Below are 27,411 nucleotides of genomic sequence, written 5' to 3' on the forward strand. Positions count from 1 at the left end.
CCGGCGGCATAGTCCAAATCTGCAATTTTTCCATTCGACTATATATTTCTGCAAAATCGAAAAAAATATAAAAATTAAAAAATTTCAAGAAGAAGATAGGAGTGGGAATCAGATGGATGTCCAACTGGAGGCCCGTTGGACAGTTTTCTCAGCCTAGGTAAATAAGTACGGGGCCTCTCCAAATCAAAAGGAGGTTTCTGCTGGTCGACGCCGCCACCAGGGCTCTCCCTACCTAGGCCCATGCTGTGGCCTTATTTCCTTTTTGGCAAAATAGCTATTTTGGTCCTTGAAACTTAGGGTACTTTACCCCAAGGGTTAAATTCATCCCTCAAACTTTCATATTGACCAATCTAGTTTCTCAACTTTTATTTTTTTTATCATACTTATCCATTCTAATGTAGCACTCCATACTAGCGGAGGCTATACATTGCATACGCGATGAATCCCCACCTGTCGCCAGAGGCTTTCCTAGCCCAGTTGCGCTGTTTATTTTGGCCCAATCAAACCTCGTTGGTCCAGACTCGGAATTAATTGGCCCAATGACTACCTTTCTCTATGGGCTTGTATGAGCATTGTGGTAACGACAGAAGCACTTCCTTTTTTCTCTCCGTTTGCATGCTTGTTTTCCGTTTTTTCTTCCGTCCTTTCTTTCATTTGTTTTTTCCATCGTTCTTGCCTCGTGTTAAAATTTCTTCTTCTCTTCTTTCTGTTTCGGCTTCTTCCTTATTTTTACCGTGAATTCCTTTTTATTTATGCTACCTATTTATTTATTTATTTTTCTTTTACTATTTTTAGTTTTTATTTCTAAAACTCATATGGATATTTTCCTTGATTATAATTTATATCATCATCATTATTTCATATATAATCAAAAGTTAATAAATATATATTTTATTGTTCCCGTAGTGGTACTACATCATGATTGCATTAGTTGGTAATGCAAACTGATTTATTCATTTTACCTACTAACTTGTACATATTTTTTCCGTATTCAATAGATAATTTATTCATGTAAATATTTTATTTGCCTTCAAAAATAATTTTTTCGCTTTCAAAGAGTATTGTCACCGTATATACATATTTTCTTCTCCTCCAAGAGTAATTTGTTCGCTTTATAGAATAAATTGTTCAGCGATGTTGACTTATTTATTCGTAGTGTTCAATATTTTTGTTCGTTGTATATTATTATTTGTTCATCATGTTTGATATTTTGTTCACGATAATAATTATTTGTTCCTGGTGCTGAAGCATGTATTTGCAGTAGCCAAAATTAATTATTTTATATTAAAAAATTATTTTTTAAAATATCATCCAAATATAGTTAAGTGTGGTCTTGTTTTGAAGCTCTTGTTAAGAAATATAATGATGCAATCAAAATTTGATTTGGATGCTCAATTTAAGATTTATATTTTTTTAGTTTCGTGTTTGCATGCACATGGGTGATGTCATCATTTTATCCTTTTTGCATGTATGTACTCTAGTTTTTTCTCTCTAGCTAATGTTGCATGCACAACGTTTCAATGGATCGTACCGTGAGGAGAAACAGACCAACTAATTAAGCAAAAACGTGGCCCATCGCGCGTTCCTTGAGGTGATGATTGTGAATATGTCGCCTTCGGCGACACCTAACCGCCACCCTCCGTACCGGTGTGAGAATAATGCAAAACGTCATTTTTACCCCTGCTCTTCTCCTCAATTTCCGCCGGCACTTACTGTGCAACTGTGGGTGCACAATTAATGACTAACGGATGAATAAGAACAGAATGGAAAAAATATTGCAGTTGATTAAACAGCTACTAACGGACCACTTGATTATCATGATGCGGTGAGGTGATAATTTGGGCTGCATTTGCTGTTCTGATGCCTGTTTATTATACACTAATAATAGAAAGAATATCGGAAGTGCATGCAAACCGTGTGTGCATGCACATCCATCATTTGATTGTAGCCCTTAGAAAAATTGTTATCTATCCTTGCAACAGTTTATGTTCTATGAGTAGCCACCAATTTTAGTGTTTTTTGTTTTTTCTTTCTCAAGTGGCCGACATTATTTCCAGTATAATTTGCATCTTTCTCAACAATTTTATTAAATTACCGATAAAAAAATTCCAATGTTGACAGAAATATGAGAGGAGGGGACGAAGAAGCCAAGAGTAAAAAGGACATTTCGTATATGGTCTCGTACCAGTATAGAGCACTACACCAACATAAGGACAAGTTTGACTAAAAAATAAAAGTTGAGGGATTAAATTGGCATATCTGAAAGTTGAAAGTTGAGGATAGAACTAAAATACCTATTTTGCCTTCTTTTTTCTTTTTTGTTTTCCCTTACGTCCATATCTCGCATTCTTCTTGTCTCTTTTGGGACACGGCCAACCAGTCTTGCGCGATACGCTGATACTGGTTTTCACGTTCTGTATGATTGCAACGTGCACAAATGCCTAGGCTGCTGGGCGTAACATTAGTAGCCTAGCAACGAGTTAGGGGTGCTTGGATTTTTATTCCGTATTAAAATTCATGTCACATCGAATATTCGAAGGCTAATTAGAAGGACTAAACATGAGCTAATTATAAAACTAATTACATAGACGGAGGCTAATTCACGAGATAAATCTATTAAGCCTAATTAATCCATCATTAGCATATGTTTACTGTAGCATCACATTGTCAAATCATGGACTAATTAGACTTAATAGATTCATCTCGCAAGTTAGCCTCCATCTGTACAATTTATTTTGTAATTAGTCTATATTTAATACTCTTAATTAGTATCTAAACATTCGATGTGATAGGAATTTTAGGAGGTTATAAAGAACCAAACACCCCCTAACTCCATGCCTCCATGGGTAAGACGGTTTTTATCGCCAACGACTATATATCGCATATGCGATATGAAATTGTCGCCTACACGACAAGCTATTGCAGCTAACAGCGGGTCCCACATCTCAAGATCGTCTCCTTCCTCCTCGCGATCGCACCTGTGTTGCTGCTTACCGCCAACGCCGCCGTTCCTAGCCACTTCGATTAGCGCTCAAGGCTTTCGGGTCAAGGTTGGGGGTTTGGGTTGCCGGCAGTCCCCCGACCGTAGAGGAAGGCCCTTGGGCGGCGGATAGAGCTGGACGACGAGCCAGAAACTCACGAGGTGGCTCGACTTGTTCATAGGTGGCTCGACTTGTTCGTGGCTTGGTTTGGCTCGGCGGATTTTTTTTACAAGCGAAGCAGCTGTTTTTGCTCGTCTTGTTAACGAGCTGGCTCGAGCTAGCTCACGAGCTAAATGATCTAGAAGGCTAAATGCCCAACATAGAGAGCCGAGCCGTTAAAACAAAGCCGAACAGTCAAAGCCGAGCATGCCAAGGTGTTCCATGTATGGTAAATTTTATAATTTAGAACATTATAATAACTATTTTTTATGTTAAGATGATAATCCTAAATTTACGTCTGGCCCATGAGCCTAACGAGGTGGGCCGAGCCGAGCCAAACTTTTTACTCATTTTGTTAACAAGTTGAGCCGAGCCAGCTCGTTAGGTTAACGAGCCGAGCTGGCTCGGCGTTCAGCCTTATTGGGGGTCCGACAACGGTGATGGGTTGTGGACAGTGCGGTGGAGCGCCGCCGGCCGTGAGTGACGGTGGGTAGAGGAGGAGGATGTGGAGACGAGCGAAGGAGAGGGGAGCGGCAGCGCCGATGGTCGTGATTGACGGTGGGTAGAGGAGGAGGATGTGGAGACGAGCGGAGGAGAGGGGAGTGGCGCGACTGAGAAAACATAGATCTATGGATGCGGATATGATGCAGCGATAGGAGCCGCTGGAGATAGTGGAGGAGGACGGTGCGGGGACGACAAAGCAGCGACCGGTGGCGAGGAAGACGGCGCGGGGGGCGAGCGCTCGTTGACGGCGCTTCAGGCGATGGAAAATTTTCGATCACCTGAAGGCTGAAGCAATTCTAATCGCGCCCGTTTCCGACTCGTCGAGCATGACGCGGACGCGTATGTCGGCCGCGGGTTGCCTCTCGCCGTTACAGCGACACAACTTTGTTTCGAAGGAGGGTGGGCCGTGGGCCGTGGGTGGGTTAGACAAATTCGTTACTCCCCCGATCATCTGACTTTTATAAGGAAACTACAACAATTTTTTTTATTTTATGATACACACACCGGAGCTATCCTCAGCTGTTGCCTGTTGCCCACCACAAGAGTCAGGGAAAAAGCAAAGCGCCATACGATACGGAGGATGTCCAGAGCTGCAAAATCTTCCGTGCTTTCCATAAACCGACGAGGATGATGAGTAGCTGGCAGAGAGTGGAACCGGCGGCCACGAAGTCAACACCCAATGACCCAACGAGTCCACGGCCCGCCGCCTGCCCTTTTTCCGGTCCCGCCAAGAAAGCTGACGCACATTGGAGAAATCTCTGCCCGCACACACGGCAGCTGCGTCATCCGTGTTGTAACGCGCTGCTGAGGACGCGAGGGTGCCAGAAAAGCAACTTAGGGCATATTTAGATACCACGTGCTAAAGTTTAGCTCCTATCACATTAGATATTTGGATACTCATTAGGAGTATTAAATATAGTATAATTATAAAACTAATTGCACAGATGGAGTCTAATTCGCGAGACGAATCTATTAAGCCTAATTAGTCCATGATTTGCCAACGGGGTGCTACAATAACCATTTGCTAATGATAGATTAATTAATCTTAATAGATTCGTCTCGCGAATTAGCCTAGGGGTTCTGCAATTAGTTTTATAATTAGCTCATGTTTAGTCCTCCTAATTAGCATCCGAACATCCGATGTGACACGGCTAAAGTTTAGGATCTGGTATCCAAACATTCCCTTAATGTCTAGTACTACCATGGCGTGACGCAGCTGGATTTGAAAAGTTCGTAATTTTCAAGTACGATTGCAAAACAAGGAAAGGAAATCGTTGTCACACGGCGGCCGGGGCCTGTGGGCACACCGTCATCACGCGCCGCCAACGCGGTTGCAAACGACAACAGCTAGGCGGTCAAGCCCGATCTGGGAGAGACGATTTGTGCTTCATTACCGCGGGCCGCGGCTGTGACTGCCAGAAGACAAGGCAAATGCCACACTTTATCCTGTTTGACAGGACTTATCTTAACATCGGTTTCATCTATTTGTGCAAAATAACGAAATACTATTGCGTGAAGTTGTTTTATAAGCCGATGCTAAAATGAACTAGAAGCCAGGTGAAGTCACTATTTTGACTTTACCGATGAAAGCGTTTCAGAAAAACCCTCCGGCCTAAATTCCATCCGATCATCGAGGATCTCCCGCATTCCCGCGGCACAACGTACTTCCATCTGCTTCTCTCCGGCCATCATATCCGTGTCCGTGGTGCAGTCCTTGCCGATCCCAATGGACGCCGACCATATCCCGACCATCGTTCTGGCCATGGGCGCCGCCGCGGTGGGCGGGCCCGACACGCTCCGCTTCCTGCTCGCCATCGCCGGGAAGAGCCTTGCGGTCGACGTCGCGATATGCGTCTTCGCCATCGCCGCCGCTGTCACCCCGGTCCTCGGTACCATGCTCTTTGCACGATACTTCCGCGGCGTCGGCGTGGCGCGCGATGATGCCTCCGCCATAACAGCCCTGGGCGTGGAGCTGTTCCAGAAGATGGTGCACATGGTGGCCGTCGCCGTCGCGTTCGTCGTCGCGGCCTGCCTACTCGCCGCCCCGTGCGGGAGCAGCGACCTGGGCCCTAGCCACCGCGCCTGTTCGGCCTGATCGATGCATGTGATCGAGCTGTGTGCCCTATAGTAGTAGCATAATCATACTTGAATATCTGCAACATGTTCTTTGCTCACCTCATGCGTACATTTTTTGCTGCACTATACTAGTTAGATTAGATAGTGTGTTCTTATAAATGGCAGCCTGTGTCTGTTCTACTATATGGCTGGAGAATTAAGTCATTTTGATGGAGATGGAACTGAGCTTCAGGCTCTTGGCTAGAACTTGAATTTTATTTTTCCTCTTATTACCCAATCAAATTTGATTGGACCCATGTTATCATACTTCATGTTATTTACCCAAACAAGGCGCGTCTGGTTCTCGTCATTTCGTCACACGGCATCTGGGTGCAAGAACGAGCTGGCCTACGAGCTTGGTCCATCTGATCTCAGGGGCCGCCAAGAGCCCGAGACAGTGACAGTGCGATACCAATTGGAATTTCTAGTCAATTGCGTGAGTGCGTCGCCATCAGCCGAGTGTAGCTCAGGCCAAGGAACAGCGGGTCGGTGCCTACAGACCCTGGTACCACTGCTACTGAACTGGAATGTACAGCAACGGTAGAAGTAGAACCATTTCTTGTCAGGAAAAGACACGGTTCCCTCCTCTTGCGACTAAAAAAGTGCAGTTCCTGTGTATACAATTGCGTTGGCAGGACGTGTGAAGCAAGTCAAGGACACGAAGGTTCGGTACCCAGACGGCCACACCCATGCGCACATCGGAATTTCACTGTGTCATCGACGACAGCTGCTGGAGACAGACGTGTGTTGACTTGCGCTTCATCCACGTCGCGGCTTTGCTTACGGATACAAGCAGCACTGTCGCCCAGAAGAAGATGACACAGGACGAGAAGAAAGAAAGCCAAGGGAGCTCCTAGATAGGTAGCTAGCTTGAGGTCCAACAACATTAGCTCAGCTTCTTTCCCGTTGCATCTCCTCGCGTCCGCCTTCTTCCTCGTGCCCGACGCCTCCCACCCCCCGTCCCCTCCTCCGCTGCCCCAGCCGGTGGTGGCGCGACGTACACGAATTTTGTTTATTTTAACTCTTTTAAATCTAAAATTTTAAAAATAACATCTCCCAATATAAATTACTAAAAACTAATTCTTTTGGTCGCGTCAAAAGGCGTGGCGCAACTTATAACCGAGTCACGCCACATGCAATGGTGTGACTAAAATCTCACGATGGCGTGGTCACCACGTGGAGCTGACGTGTAAAAATGAGCTGAAACAGTCACGCCAAGTTGCATGGCGCCAGAAAGTATGGCGTGACAAACTCCATGCCTTGCTAGCCTTCTTCTAAGTGCACAAAAATTCAATCTACTTAGCCTTATTTTCTTCTACATTTTAATTAGCTAATGAGATCATAAATTCTTCAAACTTGTGAGGTATAATACATGGAGTGTACATGTTCCATTTTAAGTGTTGGTACTCTAAAATATGATGTATAAAATGAAGTTTCCAATTTATAAATAGGTTAAGTGATATCGAGCTTAGCTTCAGAGTTTCAAGAGTTTTAGTGATATCCTGTCAGTCAAAAACAGTGATAAGTTCAAACTTTAGGCTCCAAAATAAATAATCAAGTCTCCGTTTTGGTCCTCCTTAACTTCCCAAATCCATTTACCCGATATTCCTACTCAATTTTCAGGTGAACTTTTCCGAAGTTGATATATGAAATCTTTTTTAAAACGTAATCCAAAGATGCATAGTTATTACTGTTTTCAGGACTTGGTGAGATTTCCAGTTGAGGCTGAAAACGGGATAATTTGCCAACTTGGACTTGATCTTTAAACTCTCATTGCTCTAAATTGTTGAACCATAATCCTTTCATGACAATGTGTATAATTTCTACTCCAACTTTCATGTTTTCCAAATTTTGAGTGTTTAGCCAAAATCCAAAAATCCACACCCCTCAACATGGCTATTTGATAACATATCCAACAAAGACATTTCAGCCACTTGGGAAACAATGACACTTAGACTATTTTGAAATAGGATTTTTCATTATCTACACCATATTTTGGAGTGCAATCACTTAAAATGGAACATGTATAATTTATGTATTATGTCTAGCAAGTTTGGAGAATTTAAGTGCTCATTAGCTAATTAAAATATAAAAGGAAATAAGGTTAAGTGAGCTGATTTTTTTTTGCACTTACTACACAAAGCTGCAACATGCAACCAGCTTGCCAGTCACGCTACGCAACTTGGCGTGACAGTTCCAACTCATTCTTACACGTCAGCTCCACGCGGTGACCACGCCATCGTGATATTTTAGTCACGCCATTGCATGTGGCGTGACTCTGTTATAAGTCGCGCTACGTCTTTTAGCACGACCAAAAGTCCTAGTTTTTGGTAATTTAGATTGGGAGGGGTTATTTTAAAATTTTAGATCTAAAAGGGTTAAAATAAAAAATAATTCTTGACAATGGCATCATCCTCGAAACAACACCCGATCAACCATACTGGCAGTGTAATATGGTTTTCCTTGGATTTCACCGATCATTTCTTCTGCGTATCATCAAGAAGGGCACTATCTTATCATTTGAATACCTTAAAGGTTCAAGACTTGAGCGCCTTACATGTAACGGAAATGGAATGCTCATTCCCATGTACAGCATGCTGGATGGGGGAGTTGTTTGAAAACAATTAAGTGGCTTATTATCGAAGGTTAATTAGCGTGCATGGTTTGGAACATATAGATGCTGGATTTTCTGTTACTTTAATAATCCATACATGTAATAAGTTATCGGTTCGGACTTGCTTTACATCTCCAATTTTATTTTCATTATCTTACAGTCATGTTTTCCTTTCGTTCATGAGCTTTGTTACAATGATCGCTAACAGTGGGTATTTCCAGGTACTTTTTTCTTTAAATTTTTTATGACATTGATCGTAGAAATGTAATTAAAAAATAAATTAAATTAGTATTAGTCTCACTATTTTTGTACTTGGTACTTTTATCTAGGTATCTCTATTTACTTCCTATCTTTTCACCACACGATTTCTCTAGATGTACGGCTCTCATTTTTTTTTCCAAACATTGCAAAAATCCTCTTCATTTATAGGCGCTGCACGCAACTGGTAATTTCCATGGGTGATTTTTAGAGGAGAGAAGGTGTAAAAATATGTGTATAGGCTTAACCATTCAAAACCCATAGTTTCTATGGGTAATTTCTATAAGGAAGGAAATTAATTAGAACTTCAATGTGGAGAAGAAATTTAATGAGTACTTGAAACACATGCATGATTTAGCTGTGGCAAATTGTGTGTGGCCTTTTGGTGGCCGGTTACGATACTACGGCCATGACGAATCCAAGAACGTACACGCTAGGCTCCTATGTAGCTATCTGAGCACAGAGCACCTTGGTTTTATGAATGCATTTTCAACACCAAATGCCAAACACAAACTCTACTGCTAACCTGCAACGATCGCAGAGTTGCTGAAGCCGTGTGTTGAATGAGTAAAGAGAAAAGCTAAATGAAGAGGGAGGCAGCAATGGGGTCCTCTGCGTCCGCATCGGCCACTGATGCGCGTGCTTGCTGCGGAACCGCTGGGGTGGATTTGGGCGGGACGGCAGCAAGCCAGCAACAAAGCAGCGCGAGCGCAAACAACACTATGGAAACGAAGGGGCCGGCCGACGCTGAAACAGCTCGTGTCTTCCGTTTTGGACGACATGGTTTCTTAGGCAGTCTTAATGGAATTTCATGGGAGTTCTATGGACATTAAATTGCAGGACACATGAACAATTTGCTGACTTGGTAGACCATCAATAAGAAATGATTTCTTCCCCTCTCCTTCGTTAACTCTAACGCCACATCATATTTTTCTGACATAGCAAGACATTTAATTTTATGGAAACTATTCTAATAAAAATTTTGTGTTGATGATCAAAAGTGGCAGCAAGCCCGATCAGGCTACTCTCAGCCAGAGTCTAACACGGCCAACCGGTCTGACCGGTGAGCTTGGCCGGCCAGACCGGTCTGAACAAAGTACTCAAAATGCATATTGTATTTCACCATTGTGTAGAGCTTGTCGAGACGATCAAAATGCATACGTGGAACGCCTAATTTGGAGTCCGGATGAGAGAGTTATGACTTCGACAACATTCAGCCTTGGGCTGACCGGTCAGACCGGTTGGGATGGGCGGTCTGACCGGTTTGCCAGCCTAGTCCGAGTTATGAGTTGTATTTTGACATGAAATTCATGTAATCTTCGACTTCTACTGGGATAAGACCTCCCCACCCTATAAACATAAAGGGCCACGGCCGATTGAGGGCATCCCAATCGAATCAATCTACAATTTACATTTATCTTCTCAACCCTAATACTTTTCCAACCTCCATGTTGTTCATCTACTGTTCTCCACGATCATAGATGGCGTTCTAGGCTTGCTGGTCGACCTAGGGCACGCCAACGACGTCCACACCCTGACGGGGTCCCTCCCGGGTGAGAGCTTCGACGGCCTTTGCTAGTTTGCTCGTAAACTAGTCGTTCTTCGCTACGTAAGTGTGTTAGTTATCCCTTTGCTGGTTTGCTTGTAAACCTAGCCGTCCTCCACCACGTAAGTGTTGTCGTTACCCCCTCGAACGACTGATCTGGGCCAAATCACAGGAGACCGGTCTGACTGGGTTGCTGGACAAGTCTAACCGGAATACGCAGCACCTCTGCTATTCGGTCCGTTCGCGACCCGTGCGATCTAGCGCACTTGTGTGTTGGCTAGAAAAAGCGTCAACACATTGCATTATTGCAACTGCTCTTTTATAATTGGTGAAGATAAAATGACAAAACTTAGAAAAAAAGAGAAGAAGATAACACGGCAAAATAACACATCTGCTAAACTTTGGACATAGTTGGGTACCAACATATGAACGTGGGGAAGAGGGAAGGACGCTAGGGCTACGATGCATCCGACGAACGCGGTTGCTCGCACGGATCTCCAATACTGGAAGTCCAATAACAAACGAGCTTTCAAAAGGACAAGGATAAAGTGCGACCAATCACGCTATCAGGGACCACGCGACCCTATCTCTCTTGCGTGGGCGCCAAATATAAATGCTTGCGGGATTGTAGAAGGGAGGAGATGTCGCTTTCCAATGGAGTAGTTGCTCACGCAAACGAGAAAATTGGTTGTATTTTCTTATAATGATCATTGTTCTCTCATCAAGTATCCATTTTCAAATCCGTTTACATCATTTTATTCGCTATGACAAAATCTACCAAATGAGATCCATATTGAATATATTTTGAAGACATTTATCACAACTATCAACTTATGTTGTGTGATAGTAGTAACTTATGCATAAAGTGTGTAGCAAATTATGTTATATTTCGGAGATAACAACCTGTCTTAGATGTCAATTACATATTTATGGACGTGTAGCAACTTATACTGTAAAATATAGTAATCTATGTGTTTAGCAGCACACCATGCACATCTAATGGGTGGTAAAACTACAAGTTGTGTGTCAGAATATTATCAACTTATGCATATAGGTAAAGACTGTGTACCCAACTTATGCGCAACTTATGCATATAGGTAAAGACTGTGTACCCAACTTATGCGCAGCTAAAATAACAACTCTAGTAAAGATAATGTGGTAACTTATGTGGATACTTCATATAGGTAATGGGATTAGGTTTAAAATTATTTGTGTAGCAACTTTTATGTAAAGTTTGTTTGGAGCTTTGAACATAAGTTGCTACAAACTTGATACAGAGGTAGCTACTATACCACAATATAAGTTGCCACTACATAAAATTAATCCAAAACATATTCATCATCGATCATTTTATCGTAACTAACACACTGGTGCAATCGGAATTGAAAATAGACATTTCATTTGAAAAATATCGCATTTTCAAAAGTTCAACACAATAGTAAAATACTTGGTTGTATAACCCACTCCACCCCGCGATGTGCTCCTTTTGCTTTTGTCTAATTAGCTCAACTTAACCCAACTTATTTAAGTAGCCTATAAATATCAGTTTAAAAAAAAAAAGTAGCCTATAAATATCTCCAGCCAACATGTCACGCATAGACCTGTTGCGTGGTTGACACTAGCTTTTTTTTTTCCTTTCGAAAGTCGTATAGGAGTCCCACCCGTACTATACCCCCGCAAAGTAATTCCCCGGTGGAAGGAAATAGGCCCAATAAAGGCCCAAAATATATAAACGCCGGAAGTCCCCCCAACTATCATCCCGTCATTGCGGCCGCCAAAAACTCTCGAACCAAAATAGAACGGCACAGACAGCCCTTAAAAAAAAACAGAACAAACAGAGCAGCGCAGCGAAATGGCGTCCCCCGTCTGCACCAACGCCGCCGCCGGCACCCGCGTGGTCATGGTCTCCCCGTCCCGCGCCGCGGAGCGCCTCCGTTCTCTGCGCCCGTCTCCCTCCGCCGCCGCAGTCTTCCGGCGCGAGGGATCAAGGGGGGCAGGGAATGGATTCATCGAATTACGCACCGGTTTCACCGCCGTTCACTTCGGAATTGACGACCGTTTGTTGCTTCGATGTGCTCGTCCATGGCTGAGCCTGCGTTGCGCCGGCGCGGATTGGTCCGAGCCGGCCTTGGTGACCGTCGCGGAGAAGCTCGACGCGGCGGCGGCAGCAAGGAAGACGCGAGCGTTCGCCGGGGCCGGCGGCGAGGAGGAGAAGGGCCGGGTCGAGGCTATCTAACGGTGTGAGCAGTGGTGCAATGGAGGATCCAGTGGCTGTAGCAGTGCCGTTCGCACCTTTGGATCAGAGCTTGGTGCCTGTGGATAGTGTCGGGGCGCTCGGCAGTAAGGTGAATCATTTCTATCTCAGTACTCAGCAGGAAGGTTGTTCGTCCTATTGCGTCCGCCGTCCGAAGTAGCGTGTGATTACGTTTTATATTGATTTGGAATGCATCGGTTACGAAATATGATAAATGGTTACAAATTCTGTATTGAAGCCCATAGGAAAATCAGCTGACTGATAACAAACAGATAGAATAACTGTACCATATCACGCTCAACTAGTCAGCTAGAAACAGCAGACGGTGGAATTCATTACCTAAAAATGCTACCACAAAAATACTAAATCAGTTTGCTAATTTGACATGTGGGGCTTACTTTGGCTTGTGGTGTCTTTCTGTGCAGAAGGACTTTAATCAGTCTATTAATACTTGGCATGCCGTTCATGCTCAAAGTATACTACGGGTATGCAGGACTGAGCTGTATAAACAATGCTATGACATTTTAGCAAATGGCAAAAAACAGTGAAGCTAATTGGTTTTGATGTGGTTTAGGTTGGAATGAAAGCTCTAGATGTCCCCGTATGTTATGAAGTTGGTAAGCTTTAATTGAAAAACAGAGGTCAGCAGGGTAATTGCTAGAGCTTTTCTATTGTAGTTTTGTGCTTTGCAACTTACAATTTAGAAATGATCTTAATTTTATCAACCAATAGAAGCATATGGCATGAAATGGTACATAGAGTGATTATAGTATCAGTATTCTCAATGATTCCTTGTTTTTCCTGTTGGAACTTTGATCTAGGACACTTCTATATCTGAACGTTGAGGACTCATTGCCCTCTTTCAGTCATCTATCCTTCGATACGTCATTTTCTTATTCAGCTGCTTATGCGCTGTTTTTCTTACTACAGCTGGGCTTCGAGGAGATTTCTACATATTTGATATATGTCACTAGTGCTTTCTTTGCTGGTGGATCCTGTCAGCTATTGTTTCGGCACTTGATTCCATCCCATTGGTCAGTCAGTAGTTATCAAGTTTTGCATTAACGCACAGTTCTTTGCACCATGGAAGTACTTGTAAATTGTAACTGATTGTAGTCCTGTCTGCAGCTCCCAAAGATTCTGGAAATTGTGGGCCTTGAATACACAATTTGGTTCGGCACTCGGTATCTCCCTTTCAAGGTATGCATGATGCGTCTACCTGCTTATAAAATTCCTTGTTAAAATTGTTACCTCTGGGATTTACTATCAACCACTTAGTTAACACCATCTGTACCATGTCGAGGCTTCTGAATAATGTCTTCACCATGTGCAGGAAAACAGAGATGAGCTGCTCGTCAAAGTTGAAGATCTTAAGAGAAGAATTGTTGGATCCGGTGATGAATGATAAGTTAGCACGTGATTGGGCTTTAGTGCCTTATTACAGTTAGTTAGGCTTTTCCATCTTGCCGCTGAAACAATAACGGCAACAACTTTTGATTTCCTCGACTGTTCTCGACAACTGTGTAAAGCTCTGTGCTCACTTTCGTATGAATTGTGGAATCTGAATGCGTTTACAAGTCCTGATAGGTGTTTTTCATAGCTCTCAATGGAAGATTGATGCAAACATCATGGATTCACGGCTGGTTCTATGGCAGGTTCGTTTGCGTCTCACATGAAAGTTTTAAGCTACCCTTTGCATTTCGGCCCGAAAGAAAATTGCCAAGGCGCGGCCCGGCCCGAAATCCGTCGTTTGCCATCGGCCCATCGCGGCCTCTGCTGGCTCATGCCCCCGCGCATCTCGGGCTCTCGGCACTCCCAGTTCCAGGCTTCCAGCTTCTCCCGGTGAATGCCGAGACGGCGGAAACCATCCGCGCCACCACCCGCCGACGATGAGACCCCCACCCGCGGCCACCAAACCGGCACTCCCCTGGATCTCCCCGCTCCAGTACCGGAGCCCCGCCCGCGGGTCGCCGCCCTCCCCGCCTCCACCACCTCCCCCTCCTTCCCCTCCGCCGCCGCGGTACCTCCACCATCCGGAGCTCGCGCGCCTCATCGCGTCCTCCCCCTCGGCGCAGCGCGCGCTCGACCTCTTCAACGCGGCCTCCTCCCAGCGCGGCTTCTCCCACACGCCGGCCACCTTCTCGGCGCTCCTCGTCCGCCTCGCGCGCGCGCGGCTCCCGCGCGCCGCCGCCGCCGTGCTCCGCCGCGCGGCCTCCGAGCCCTGCCGGTTCCAGGAGCCGCTTCTCCTGCCGCTCGCCCGCCTCCTCCCGCCGGACCACGCGCTCGCGCTGCTCCGCCTCTTGCCCACGCTGCTCGGCAGGAGCCGCGTCTCGCACAAGGCGCTCGCCGTCTGCCTCGACCGCCTCGTCTCCTCCCGCGGCTGCTCCGGCGTCCTCGACGAGCTCCTCGCCGACCTGCGCGATCCACGCAACAAGTACCTTCCCAGGCCCAACACCTGCGTCTACAACATCCTCATCAAGCACTATGTCAAGAGCGGCGAACTGGAGACCGCGTTCAAAGTGCTCGACGAAATGCGCGAGTACACCTGCGCGGACGTCAAGCCAAATTTGGTCACCTATTCAACCTTGATTGGAGGGCTCTGCCGTGGGGGTAAGATGAAGGAAGCGTTTGACCTATTTGAGGACATGATCGAGAAGGACCGCATTGTGCCCGATCAGCTGTTGTACAATGTGATCATCGATGGATTCTGTAAGCTGGGGCAGGTGGAGAAGGCGCATGCCATCTTTGGGTTTATGAGGAAGAACGAATGTGAGCCAAATGCCTTCAACTATGCCACTCTGATTAACGGGCACTGTAAGAAAGGAGACATTCAGGCAGCAAGGTCGGTGTTCGAGGAGATGGCAAGTGCTGGTGTGGAGCCTGATGCTGTCAGCTACACAGCTCTGATCGGCTGCCTTTGTAGACATGGCAGTGTGGATGAGGGTATCAATCTTGTTCTGGAGATGAAGGGGAAGGGATGTAAGGCTGATGTTGTCACATACAATCTGGTGATCGAGGGCCTGTGTAAAGATGGGCGGATGATGGAGGCAATGGACCTGCTTGAGAGCGTGCCATTGGAAGGAGTTCAGTTGAATGTCGCTAGCTACCGGATTGTAATGAATTGCCTGTGCTCCCGTGGGGAGATGGATAAGGCAGTTGGCTTGCTGGGATTGATGCTTGGACGAGGGTTTGTTCCTCACTATGCAGCCTCAAACAACCTGTTAATTGGTCTATGTGATGCTGGCCGCTTAGCGAATGCGACGATGGCATTGTATGGATTGGCTGATATGGGCTTTGTGCCAGAGGCCAGTTGCTGGGAGAAGCTTGTTGAGACCGTGTGCCGGGAGAGAAAGCAAAGGAGATCCACTGAGCTACTGAATGTCTTGATTGGTGTAGGTTGAGGAAATGAACCCACAGCAGCACAGATTGTTTGACTGATTTGATAAGTGATAACCCAAAGGGAAGATACTGTTAGAACCAGGTGTGAAGATCTATCTGGCAATGCAGTGATGATACTGGTAAGAAATCACCTCTACGAAAAATGAACAAGCACGGGTGTAAACAAGATTTTTTTCTCCAACCTGGGATACTTCCCTTTTCCACCACTCAATGGAAACAGCAGCAGCCTTAACAGGATTGAATGGATGTTGAGCAACGAAAGAAGAAATGACTGCCAGGCCTTACAGCTGACAGCAAGCAAAGCAACAGGACCTAGCACAAACTTCTCTTTCAGAACAAGCTACTGCGTCCAAAAGATATCAGCCATCAATAGACAAGGTCCCTTAACACCTTGAGGCTAACCTTCATCATTCTCCTTTCTCCAGAGAGTTGTCACTGGGGAGGTGGTGCAGCTGCAGCATGAGGCAGGGCATCGGGTTGACTCACAGAGGAACCTGCCTTGCTGTTATCAACTCTGGTAAACAATGATGCAGTACAGGAAATAGCCCATTACAATGAGCAGTGCAGATGATGAAGCCGGTTTCAATTGTCTCAAAAGAGCTTCCTTTGGAACTTATTGTACTGCAAGTCGAGGGGTGTTTTTCCAACGGTGTACACAAAGCGTTTCTATTTATGACTGTATAAAGGGGACTGCATAAAAGGGCTTCCCCAGGTAAAATAATTACCCATTTTTACTTCGTGCACCTAGCGCTAATGTAGTTGACTACTTTCGAGGTAACGCGGGCATGGCCCATGATCGTTTGGTGATTTGGCAAGTTCAGGCTCAAACTCAGTTTATTTCTGATGTAATTTGACTGAGTCTGATGTTCAGTCGAAACAAAGCAGTAAAGCAGGCAGCTTAAAGCAACAACTACGTGTAGTTCCTCAATTCTCATTACATTCTCCCCTGAAACAAATTAACGACAACTTACAACTCACTAAGACACTCCTTTATTCAGCCAACCATTCATGCATAAATACCAAACACTACAGGTACACCACACGACACCGTGTAAGTACAGCAATTAATAACTTAATACAAGCACGAACAACGATTGAACAGGAGAGGAATCAGAAGGCGGCATGCAGAAGAAGCCTGCGACGACGACGGCCGGTCACCAGTTGTGCAGGTCAGTCGTCGCGGCAGGCGGAGCTCTTGGGCTTGACGATGAACTTCATCTGCCCCATGGTGCAGTGGATCCCGCCGCGCTCCCCGCAGACGAAGTAGTGCTTCTTGCGCTTCGTGAGCACGAACTCGAAGCCCGAGCCGGCGCCCTGCGTGACGCCGGCCACCAGCTTGGCCGCCTTGAGGTTGCACGACTGGTAGTCGGCGGCGTTGCGCATCATGTACACGCTGTGCGCGTGCACCGTCGCGTTCGGCGGGTCGTACATGAACACTGCAGGAGAATTTCATTTCAGACGATCATTCATTTTTAGGAAAAGACCCACTCATTTCAAACGATCGTTCAATATTCATGGATGAAAAGTGCTTCAAAATTTCTTAAAACTTAGCAAAGGGGTAGTACCCAGGGTGTCGTTCTGGAAGAAGGGGCCCTTCTTGATGACCCAGTCGGTGTAGTTGTACCCCCACGTCCACCGCGCCGCGTCCCCGACGATGAACCGCTCCGCCCGGGACCCCTCGGGCGCCAGCGCCAGCACCAGCAGCGCGACGACGGCCGCCGCGGCCACGAGCGCGGCGCCGCTCCTCGCCTCCGCCATCGATCTTACCTCAACCAAGAGATCAAAGCTCTAGCCTGTCACACCACACGTACTCCGAGTCCAAGCGCGCACTCAGTTAGCTGCAACAATTGTGAGCTGATTGGACGCCTTGGGTTTGTGGCTGGCATGGCATGGCGCGACGCCGAGCGGGTATAAATAGGGCGGAGCAGAGCAGGTGGGGGCGACCAGAGCCCAAGCGTCGAACTTGCTTGCTCTTGATCGGTCAGGACTCAGGACACGCGCGCGTAATGATGGGGCAAAGTTGACCGGCCACTCCGTGGCTCGATCGCCGGCCGGCCGGGGCCGGAGAGACCTGGAAGGAAAAATGGCCAAGTCGTTGGTTCCGGATCGCACGACGACGACGTAGTTTTCGGTTAAAGCAGCACCCGCACTCGGCGTGAACACACGAGGCCCGGCGGCCATTGGTGGGTGCGCCATTAGCCGGCGTGCTTAGTGGCGGTGTTCGCTGGGCCGGGGCGCGGGGGTTGGTGAGAGGTGGAATTCGCCATCATCTACTAGCTACAACTACTGCTACTACTACGCTTAATTTGCCGTAGCGTGTGTGTTGTGTTCCCTTGGTGCGGGTCCGTGGGCCGTGGCATGCATGATTACTGTAGAGGATTAGGGCGGTGCGAGATGATTAGACACGCTGTAATTAACTGGAACCAACATAGAGGTATACGCATATGTACATCATGCTTCACGATCACGTCATGCTGAGAGTGCTACTTTGGTCAGCAATTAATTACTTGAGTAGTGCTAATGCTTTGTACTTTTCATTAACCGGGAACTTTATTTTGCCGTATGATATGTGGTTGAGCGCGAAGTGATTAGCGTCCATGCTGCTCCGATCACGACCACCGTCAGACACTCAAAGCGGCAAGGTCAGCTTGCGGTCAAGCATTGATTCGTCGACGTTTCCAGCACGGGATCTGACCATTATTTGCCACTTGTTGGGGCTGTATCCGAAAATTGCTTACCTTCGAATCGTTTAGCATGCTCTTTGTGACACACACACACACACACACTGAGTTTCATCTGTGATGTAATGCGTGCACGCTCCAACAATCTCAGCGTTAAGGGAGAGATCAGAGGCTTTGCTTTCGCTGCGAATTTGCCGTCAGGACTGTTCGCGCGCGCTCTCTGCAGCGTCACGCCAACATCACGCGTGTATATATATGATCGATACGGACACATCGCTCTCCGTCTGTAATGGACTACCTCTATATCAAAATATCTAAATATCTGTCATTATTAATTTCTTTTCTCGCACCATTTAACCATTCGTCTTATTCAAAAATTTATTGCAGATACACGAACAAATAAGTCATGCTCAAGATACCTATGATAGTAGAATAAGATGAATGGTCAAACGTCGTGGCTAAAAGTTAATAACAACAAATATTTTGACGAGAGGGAGTAATTCACAACACAGCAGGCAGTGCCTGCTTGCCTGGTAACCGGAAAGTGTACGGAATCATGACTCCACGAATCATGAGTGAGTTGTTGTGTTCAAGCGTTTGTTCGTTTCACATGCGAGAGGTTAGCTTACGACATGAAACAACACTACTGTGATAGTGCTACGCACTGTTCGCGTAGGGTGTCGTCCACACCCACACACACGCATTCCTGTGGTGCGTCGACCAGTACGTAGCTTGGAAGACAAGGTTAGAATGTGCGGAGCTCAATGATCTTGTAGAGGTCCACGATATACATTCGATTGGAGACTCTTTCGATCGGGATCGGTCGGCCATTCCGAAAGCGCTAGGATGGAGTACACACCACCGATTCAGGCTGGCTGCTTGATCGAAGGATGTCCCGTATGGCTTCGAGGAATGATTAGGATGCCATGTTAAGGACGCTACAGTGCTACAGCCATTCTATCATGAAAACTCCTCCGTTCTCGTCCGTTTCAAATTATATATTATTTTTTAATACATGAAATCATTATACATATAAATATATATCGTAACAAAACCTATGTACCTAGAAAAGTTAAGAAAAGTTAAAACAAATTTGGAATAAAATCTAGTGCAAACAACTTATAATTTATAATTTAGGATGAAGATAGTAAGGTAGTGTACATGTAAATAGGCAATGCGTGAGAGTGAGGACAAAATAGTGGATTTTCCTTATTACTATTTTTTTTTTGCGAGGCTTCACATAGCAAGAGCAAATCGTCTGTTTCTGAAACTTTGCTACACATTTTTTTTTCTTAGGAGCATTTGGATACCAGGTGCTAAACTTTAGTACATGTCACATCGGATATTCAGATGCTAATTAGGAGGACTAAATATGAGCTAATTATAAAACTAATTACAGAACTCTGAACTAATTTGCAAGACGAATCTATTAAGACTAATTAATTCATCATTAGCAAATGGTTACTATAGCACCATATTGTCAAATCATGGACTAATTAGGATTAATAAATTCATCTCACGAATTAGATAATTAGGAGGTGTTTGGCTCCCCTAGGCTAAATTTTAGCCCCTGTCACATCGGATGTTTGGACACTAATTAGAAGTATTAAATATAGACTAATTACAAAACTAATTGTACAACTCCTAGGCTAAATCGCGAGACGAATCTATTAAGCCTAATTAGTCCATGATTTGACAATGTGGTGCTACAGTAACCATTCGCTAATGATGGATTAATTAAACTTAATATTCATTTCACGATTTAGTCTAAAAGTTCTGCAATTAGTTTTGTAATTAACTAATAAACTTATATTTAGTCCTCCTAATTAACATCCGAACATCCAATACAACAGGGTTAAAGTTTGACCCTTGGTATCCAAACACCCCTTTAGTATCCAAATATCCGATGTGACGTGGGAACCAACACCCCTTAATAATCAAAATAATGCATTGGCGACTGTCGACACCCAGAACTGCACTCTGTGGATACAAATGGAGACTAAAAAAGCATTTACAAGTTACTCTGCGGAGCTAAACCAAGAAAAACATGACCAAGAGAGCATTCTCTGACGCAGGCGTTACGTGCACGCGAAACATCAGCCACGGACACGCCAAAACAGAGGACATGGTCCCAGAAAACCAATCTTTTCAAGAAGGTCCCAGAAAACCAAAACGTGGGCAGAGAAAAAAAATAAAAGCGCCAGACCTGATCCAGAGTCTGGCAACAAGCAGATGTGGCAGACAAAAGGCAACAAGAAAACATCACGAAAGTGAAACAAGCGCACAAAAGGTGTGAATCGTCGGGTTGGCGACAACGGTCCCCAGTCCACACAAAATGGAACGGTCTATCGGCATGACCTGCTGCAACGTCTGAAAAATTGCACTGTTAAGTTCAATGTTCAATGTCCTAGATTTCCTGAAGAACAATACTGGGACACGCACGAATTGCTACTTCTGTAGTAAAAGAAAACAAAAGCTTTCCATCCCCCCACTATGTTTCCTTCTATCTAAGATAGGGAATCTGAATTTTGCAGCACAGATTCCCTTGTTACTCCTGCAACAGAGAACAGAACAATGTCAGCATATCGATTAAAATAAGCCGTCAAAGAAGAGATGACTGGAAGTAATTATGTTTTAAGGCAGGCTCGGACCTGTTCCGGTATGTGTCCCAGATTTAGCTAACCAAAGTTTCTGCCGGGGGAAAGAAGCTGTAGATTAATTGTTCTCCTACATGATAGTGAAGCAACCATTAGCTCCATCACCTCTCAAGTTTTGAAGGATAACAGAATGAATTGGTGTTAGAAAATTACTTCGCTGCTCTTATCAGATTTTCCAGAAGGTTGGAACATCCTAGCAAATGCCTTCCGCTCCTGATTTCTTCTGTCAGCAATCTGTAGCAGGTTTTAAACTGTCAGCAAACAATTCGCAAGAATTGTCAATGTCATCAACAGGTTATTTGACTTACCTTCTTCTTTGCAGCTGCCAGCTCTCTTTTGATTCCACCTAATTATGTTGAAAATAAACTGATTAGATTATCAGTTACTGCTATGAATTCTAATGTTACTATGGAAAGTAAGGAAAACAAACCATCATTTGGCTCCAACTCCAGTGCGTGCTTGAAGCTCTCCACTGCAGCATCAATGTCATTAAGTGCAATGTGTGCCTGAAAATCGCATTTAAGGAATCAGGAATTCAGACACCATCAGTTAAAAACTGGATACTATGGGCATTAAGTGCTTTGGTAAGAAAAACATTTCATCTCAATCACATCTTAAGAGTTTGAGACATCAGTTTTGATAACCAATGGGAGGACAACAAATAGGGCAACTAAAAGAACAGAACACCATGACCCTAAGCTTTTCCTACGGATCATTTTCTCAAGTAAACCAGAACAGAACAAGAAGGGCCTGGTGACCAGGCTGTAAGTCAAGTTCAAAGTAATGTAAAAGCTGCGGGGCAGTTGACCCTGTGTTGAGATTCTTTTTTACCAGTATAATCCTCAGTCAGCTTTAAACACAGGATCGGACCAGCAGTTTAACAGCAAAAACTGAAGCAGCTAATTTGGTGAATGGCCTTGTGGCATAGATTGGCCCAAGGGAGCTTAGCTCCCCTGCCCTGCCACCACCTCTATCTCTAATGCTCTTCCTTGACCTTTTTTATTTACATTTCTAATCATCCTCTGACCAGAGGATTTATCTAGCTAACCTATATTGTAGGGGTCCAGCGAGACTGACCGAGATATGGGGGATAGCGGAGACAGCTGGGCAACACTACTATGGCAGGCTCGGGTTGGACAGGTGACTGCACAATAACCACAAGATTGTAGCAGAATTATTTCATGGTTGAAATAGAGTAGCTTGCCATGCAGGTTTCTTTAATCCTTTGGTATTGTAGTTAACTGCTAGACTGTTTTTAAAGGAAAGGCTCACATCCAAGTTAGTGGATAACGATTGGCGGACGAGGACCCTGTTTGGAACTAAAAAATTGATATGAAACAGTTCAATTTCCACATAAACTGCAAAATTTTCTGCATACCAAAGTGAGGCCAAAGTTCCATTTTTTCTTTTTACTGATATATTCAGCTGTCCTCAGAAATTGAGTAAGCATTGCCTTGTATGACAGGAAAACATCTACCCCCACCATCCTAAATTATAGGTCATTTTGGCTTTTCAGGTACATAGCTTTTTCTATGCGCCTACGTATACGCTATGTCTAGATACATAGTAAAAACTATGTATTTAGAAAAGCCAAAATGACCTATAATTTGTAACGAAGGGAGTACAAACTTAAGTGTATTTGCAAATATGTGCATATTGGCTTTCATTTAGCTATATATCAATCTAATATCACTATTAAAAAAACCGGAGGTTGAACCAATGGGCTGTGGTTACACAGTACAGCCAGTGAACTGATGGGACTGGACAGTTTGCTCAAATCCTGGTTGCTAAAACCATGGTGTCAATTCTCCTTGTATGCCATACAGATAAGTCATTTCACCAGAAGTGTTCTCCTTGTATGCCATACAGATAAGTCATTTCACCAGAAGTGTTCAGCAACAAAGTTAAGTATTACTTTACAGTGAACACTTCAAGAGAGGAGCACCATCAAACACGAAACAGCATTTTATGCAAGAGAATAACTCAGGGATTGCAATGAGCAATCATAAATATAAGACGTAGTTTGAACTAAGCCAGAATTTCACAAACAATATGCAGGCATTGGCACACAAATTATATGAAAAAGTTAACCAACCTGTCCTTGTCGGAAAAAAGCCTTAGCATTTCCCTCCCTTTCACGCAGTGCAAAATCCGCATCCAACAAAGCACCCTTCAAATCTCCCAACTTTAATTTGCATGCCTGAAAAAGTCATGTATGCATATTATTTTGAGGAAACAAGCAAGACATAGTATTATTTTATTCAATTCAAAGCAGCATCATATTATTGTCAGGTCAATGATCAATCTACTGCAGTGTTAGAATGGTTCAGACACTGATTAGAAAAATTCAAACTGTTTACAACAGATTGACAGTAATTATTTATAGTAGATCAATGGAATACCAAATCATACAATTCAAGCAACTGAATTCGTGCTAGATTTGTTATGGGGTTTGATACAATGAACAACAATGATGATTAAAACCCTAGACATTAAAATCCTCAACTGAATTCAAACGCTCGTCTACTTTAAAGCTGAATGTGTACTGGATTGTAGAGACAAGCAGAAGGCAGGCCTAAAGGCAGTAATTTGGAATGCACAAAACATGTATAGACATCAAGTTACTCAGGCCATGCATCATTGCAAAAGCTTGGATGCTAGGTACTACCATGACAAAGCTAGTGAGGTAGCACTAACATTGCTTCTCTTAGATCTAAGGATTCCATATATTCAGGTAAAGTGATTAGATAAGCAAAACTTACAGAGCTATTAGTGAGTATTATTGACTTGGTCTTCCGCAGTGCTGTGCTCTTCTCTGCATATCAATCAGTTTACAATACCAGTAAATTCCAAGTGGTGTGTCTCAATGACCAGTGTGTATCACATGAAAGAAATAACAAAAACTGAACAGCGTATTAGAAGCAGTATACAGTATACTTACCTTCATCTATCTCTTCTTTCTCCCAGCAAACATCCAAGTAGCGCAGAGCTTTCCTGTACTTTCTGAGAGCCGCCTTATAGTCCTGTTTCTGTGAGAATAAAAGCATCGATGTCAGCTCCAGATAGGGAAATATAACCATAGGCATCTAGAGAACAGAAACACTGCATAGAACTTCATAACTTGGTTTTCCTGAGATGTAGGTGTGCATGGATTGGAATAAGATGAGGATAACATCCCCCGATCAAAGAGATAAATACTACATATTGGACAAAGTCACTTTTTCCAGCAAGTGGAGAATAAGATATATGTAACACTGCCAGGAAATACAGCTGTTATCTCACTGAATTTACAGTAATTTGCTTATTTCACTCCAAATTGACCCAACTGTAAAACAGATTTGGTTTCAATGAATCTTATGACACTATATAAGACAATTTGAACCACGAAGGAAATTACCTTGAAATTCTCATTCCCATAAGCTTTAGCTGACTCCACTGCATCCATCCACCATGAAACCTCTGCAGGCTTCTCTTCAAGATCATTGGGCCAATCCGGATATTTGTCTCCATCTTTGAAAAAGTTCACAACTCCATCATCAGCACCTTCAGGGAGTTCCCCACAATCAACAATTTTCACATCAAGAGTGGGGCAGTCAGCTTCTCCAACAGGGACATGCTCAATAGAGCGAACTACCCCCATTCCCTTTATCACTCTCCCAAAAACAACATGTTTCCCATCTAAATGAGGTGTCCGCGTGGTAGTGATGAAAAACTGAGAACCATTTGTGTCGGGACCAGAATTAGCCATTGAAAGCATTCCTTTCCTCTCATGCTTTAAAATAAAATTCTCGTCCTCAAATTTGGACCCATAAATTGACTCTCCTCCTGTACCATCACCAGCAGTTATATCTCCACCTTGAACCATAAACCCTTTAATAACACGATGGAAGCATGAGCCCTGCAACAGTAACAAGTAGATGTGATTACTGACCACATCTGACCGCAATTCTAGTGCCACATTTTCAGCTGTACCAAGATAGCCAAGAAAGAAAAGTTGAAAAATAACTGAGAACCACCCACCACTCTCATTTACTAGCTTACAGACTTGCCATAGGAAATAACAAAATACAAATATGCTTCTGAAGCTAGGACAGTGGAGCCTCAGACAAAACAGTAATCACAAGCATCAACTTGATGGTGAAAAATGTGCCGAAAATGAGGATGAAGTCAAAAGGGAGGGGCCCTTACAACAGTATCAGAACTGGTGGCAGCAGTGCATGCATAGAGTTCACTGCACATCAAAGGACACTGATTTGACATCACAGCACCAGTACTGCCGAGGAAAAAAACAAGAAAAACAAAAAGAACTAGGCAGAACCTTAGCACCAAAAGCAAATATACTGATAGTGCAGAATATCCAGCTATATGACAAAAAAAAAGTACGATGCTTACAATGCCAGCAGAAAATTATAGGACCAAATTGATAGGAGAAGACAAGCAATCGCATCAGAACCAAATTACTCACCTAGAAACTGAAAATGCTAAACTACCGGCCAATAAGAAGGCAATTCGTCGAAGGGGATCGATTTATACAGAGAAAGTACATCTAAAACAATTCCTCCTATTTTCAGGTTACGAAATCTGAATTAAAACCCTAGAACAACCAATCGATCGCAGAAGAAATAGTGTTTTTTCGGTTTTAGTTGCTGAGAACAATTAGGACAAGTCAAATCGCACCGATATTCAACCCTTTATTCCGTAACGGCGGCACATTGACAACGCGCAGTATTCCCAAATCGAGAGAGGCAAAAGCAACCAAAATTAGCGTTGTTAGAATCCAAGCCCCTGCACAAGCAGCAGCAACCGACCCGAATCACGCAAGGGCGTAAAGGCAAAAGGCCCCCCACAACGATCCAGTCGATCCGTACCAACCTTAAAGTGAAGCGGCTTGCCGCTGGCGGCGCCGACGCCCTTCTCCCCGGTGCAGAGCGCGCGGAAGTTCTCCGCCGTCCGGGGCACCACGGATGCGTAGAGCTCTATTACGATCCTCCCCTCCATCTCGCCGCCGATGGTGATGTCCATGAAGCACCTCGGGTTTTTCACCTCGGCCGCCGCCGCCGCCACGGGTGCTGGTTCCGCGCCGCCGCCCTCCATTGCGATCGCCTGCCGCAGGGAGAAGTCCACGAGACCAAACCCTAGACGAGGAGCCTAATGGAAACTTCTCGAGGCGAGGTGGTGGTGGTGGTGGTGGAGGTGGTGCCTTCGTCGATTATCTCGGGGGACTAACGGCGATAGCAGCGTTTGGGTTGCGGCGTGGTGGGTGCGGGGGGTTTTATGGACAGGGGTTCTAAAATCTTCAAAGGGCCGTCGTTTGGCATGCCCCCCATTTCACAATTTGCACCGTGTGTGATTGAACTTATTTTCAGTTATGTTTTTTTTATGACGGTTTGTTTTGAGACAAATTTGCCTTGTTGACGCTTCAAAGAACAAGAGTCTGCAGGAATTCTATATGTTTTTTATTTGAAACTTAGTTTGTTTTGTTTCCTATTGAATACTCCCTCCATCCAAAATAAATAGATTTGATCCAAAGATTTTTATCCCAAAATAAGTATAATCCTAGCTAAATTGGCAGCCAACATTTTTAATGACAAAATTTGTTAAAATAAATATGCATATTTTTAAATTTGTAATTAATGCTCCCTCTCCATCGGCAAGAAAATAAATTAAAATCTAATGTAATTAAAATATTTAAAATTTGGTAATATCGCATATATTCATAGATGAAAGTCACTTGTCCCACACTTCATTATTGTTAAATCCTTCATGATTTCACCTCTCACTTCGCTTCAATGTCTCCTAACACCTTTTAATTTCCCATTCAAATCTTATTCCTTAAAGTCCATGCAAAAACGCAATCGCAACACTATAAACACCAATTTTATTCCTATTGCTTTTGTGTATGAGATAAAAATGGACAATGTAGGGGGGGGGAGAGTGGTGTTTGGTTAGCTCTTTGCAAAATGCTAGGTTGACCATTCTAATGTCATATTTAAAGAGGGATGGAGGGTTTCGAAACTACCAAACTGATGAATTGTTTTGAATACTCACTCTTTCAAAAATTAAGGTGATTTCTAGAGTTATCCGAATTCATACTATCTTACAATATCAAATAAATGAACAATGGTCATGATATCAACCATACTAGTCTGGTGTGATAAATATGATTATTATTTGTATAAATTTAGTTAAAATTAAAATAGTTTTGACTTAGAATAAAACTAGAATGAAGTTTATTTTAGGACA

General features: G+C 44.2%; 3 protein-coding genes and 1 long non-coding RNA gene across 4 annotated transcripts; 2 read left to right on the plus strand and 2 right to left on the minus strand.

The window, feature by feature from the left end:
* Nucleotides 1-11,993: 11,993 nt before the first annotated feature.
* On the plus strand, nucleotides 11,994-13,840 carry LOC111257120. Its single transcript, XR_002677525.1, has 3 exons — nucleotides 11,994-12,522; nucleotides 12,857-13,631; nucleotides 13,765-13,840. It is a non-coding gene; the product is annotated as an uncharacterized LOC111257120 (long non-coding RNA).
* Nucleotides 13,841-14,320: 480 nt separating this feature from the next.
* On the plus strand, nucleotides 14,321-15,832 carry LOC101759462 (pentatricopeptide repeat-containing protein At5g18475). The gene has a single exon (XM_004964805.3). The coding sequence runs from the start codon at nucleotides 14,321-14,323 to the stop codon at nucleotides 15,830-15,832; it is 1,512 nt and encodes a 503-aa protein (XP_004964862.1).
* An 883-nt stretch (nucleotides 15,833-16,715) lies between these two features.
* LOC101759867 lies at nucleotides 16,716-17,730 on the minus strand. Its single transcript, XM_004964806.3, has 2 exons — nucleotides 17,396-17,730; nucleotides 16,716-17,266 (listed from the first exon to the last, which is right to left on the minus strand). The coding sequence occupies exons 1-2, from the start codon at nucleotides 17,586-17,588 to the stop codon at nucleotides 17,001-17,003; spliced, it is 459 nt and encodes a 152-aa protein (XP_004964863.1). The 5' UTR covers nucleotides 17,589-17,730; the 3' UTR covers nucleotides 16,716-17,000.
* Nucleotides 17,731-20,804: 3,074 nt separating this feature from the next.
* On the minus strand, nucleotides 20,805-26,419 carry LOC101760283 (peptidyl-prolyl cis-trans isomerase CYP40). The gene is made up of 10 exons (XM_004964807.3): nucleotides 26,041-26,419; nucleotides 24,566-25,066; nucleotides 24,110-24,197; nucleotides 23,931-23,983; nucleotides 23,264-23,368; nucleotides 21,599-21,674; nucleotides 21,477-21,514; nucleotides 21,322-21,402; nucleotides 21,163-21,238; nucleotides 20,805-21,065 (listed from the first exon to the last, which is right to left on the minus strand). Exons 1-9 carry the CDS (start codon nucleotides 26,260-26,262, stop codon nucleotides 21,227-21,229), a joined length of 1,176 nt encoding a protein of 391 aa, XP_004964864.1. The 5' UTR covers nucleotides 26,263-26,419; the 3' UTR covers nucleotides 20,805-21,065; nucleotides 21,163-21,226.
* Nucleotides 26,420-27,411: the final 992 nt, after the last annotated feature.

Source organism: Setaria italica, chromosome IV, assembly GCF_000263155.2.
Source record: "Setaria italica strain Yugu1 chromosome IV, Setaria_italica_v2.0, whole genome shotgun sequence".
In the NCBI taxonomy this organism is placed as follows: Eukaryota; Viridiplantae; Streptophyta; class Magnoliopsida; order Poales; family Poaceae; genus Setaria; species Setaria italica.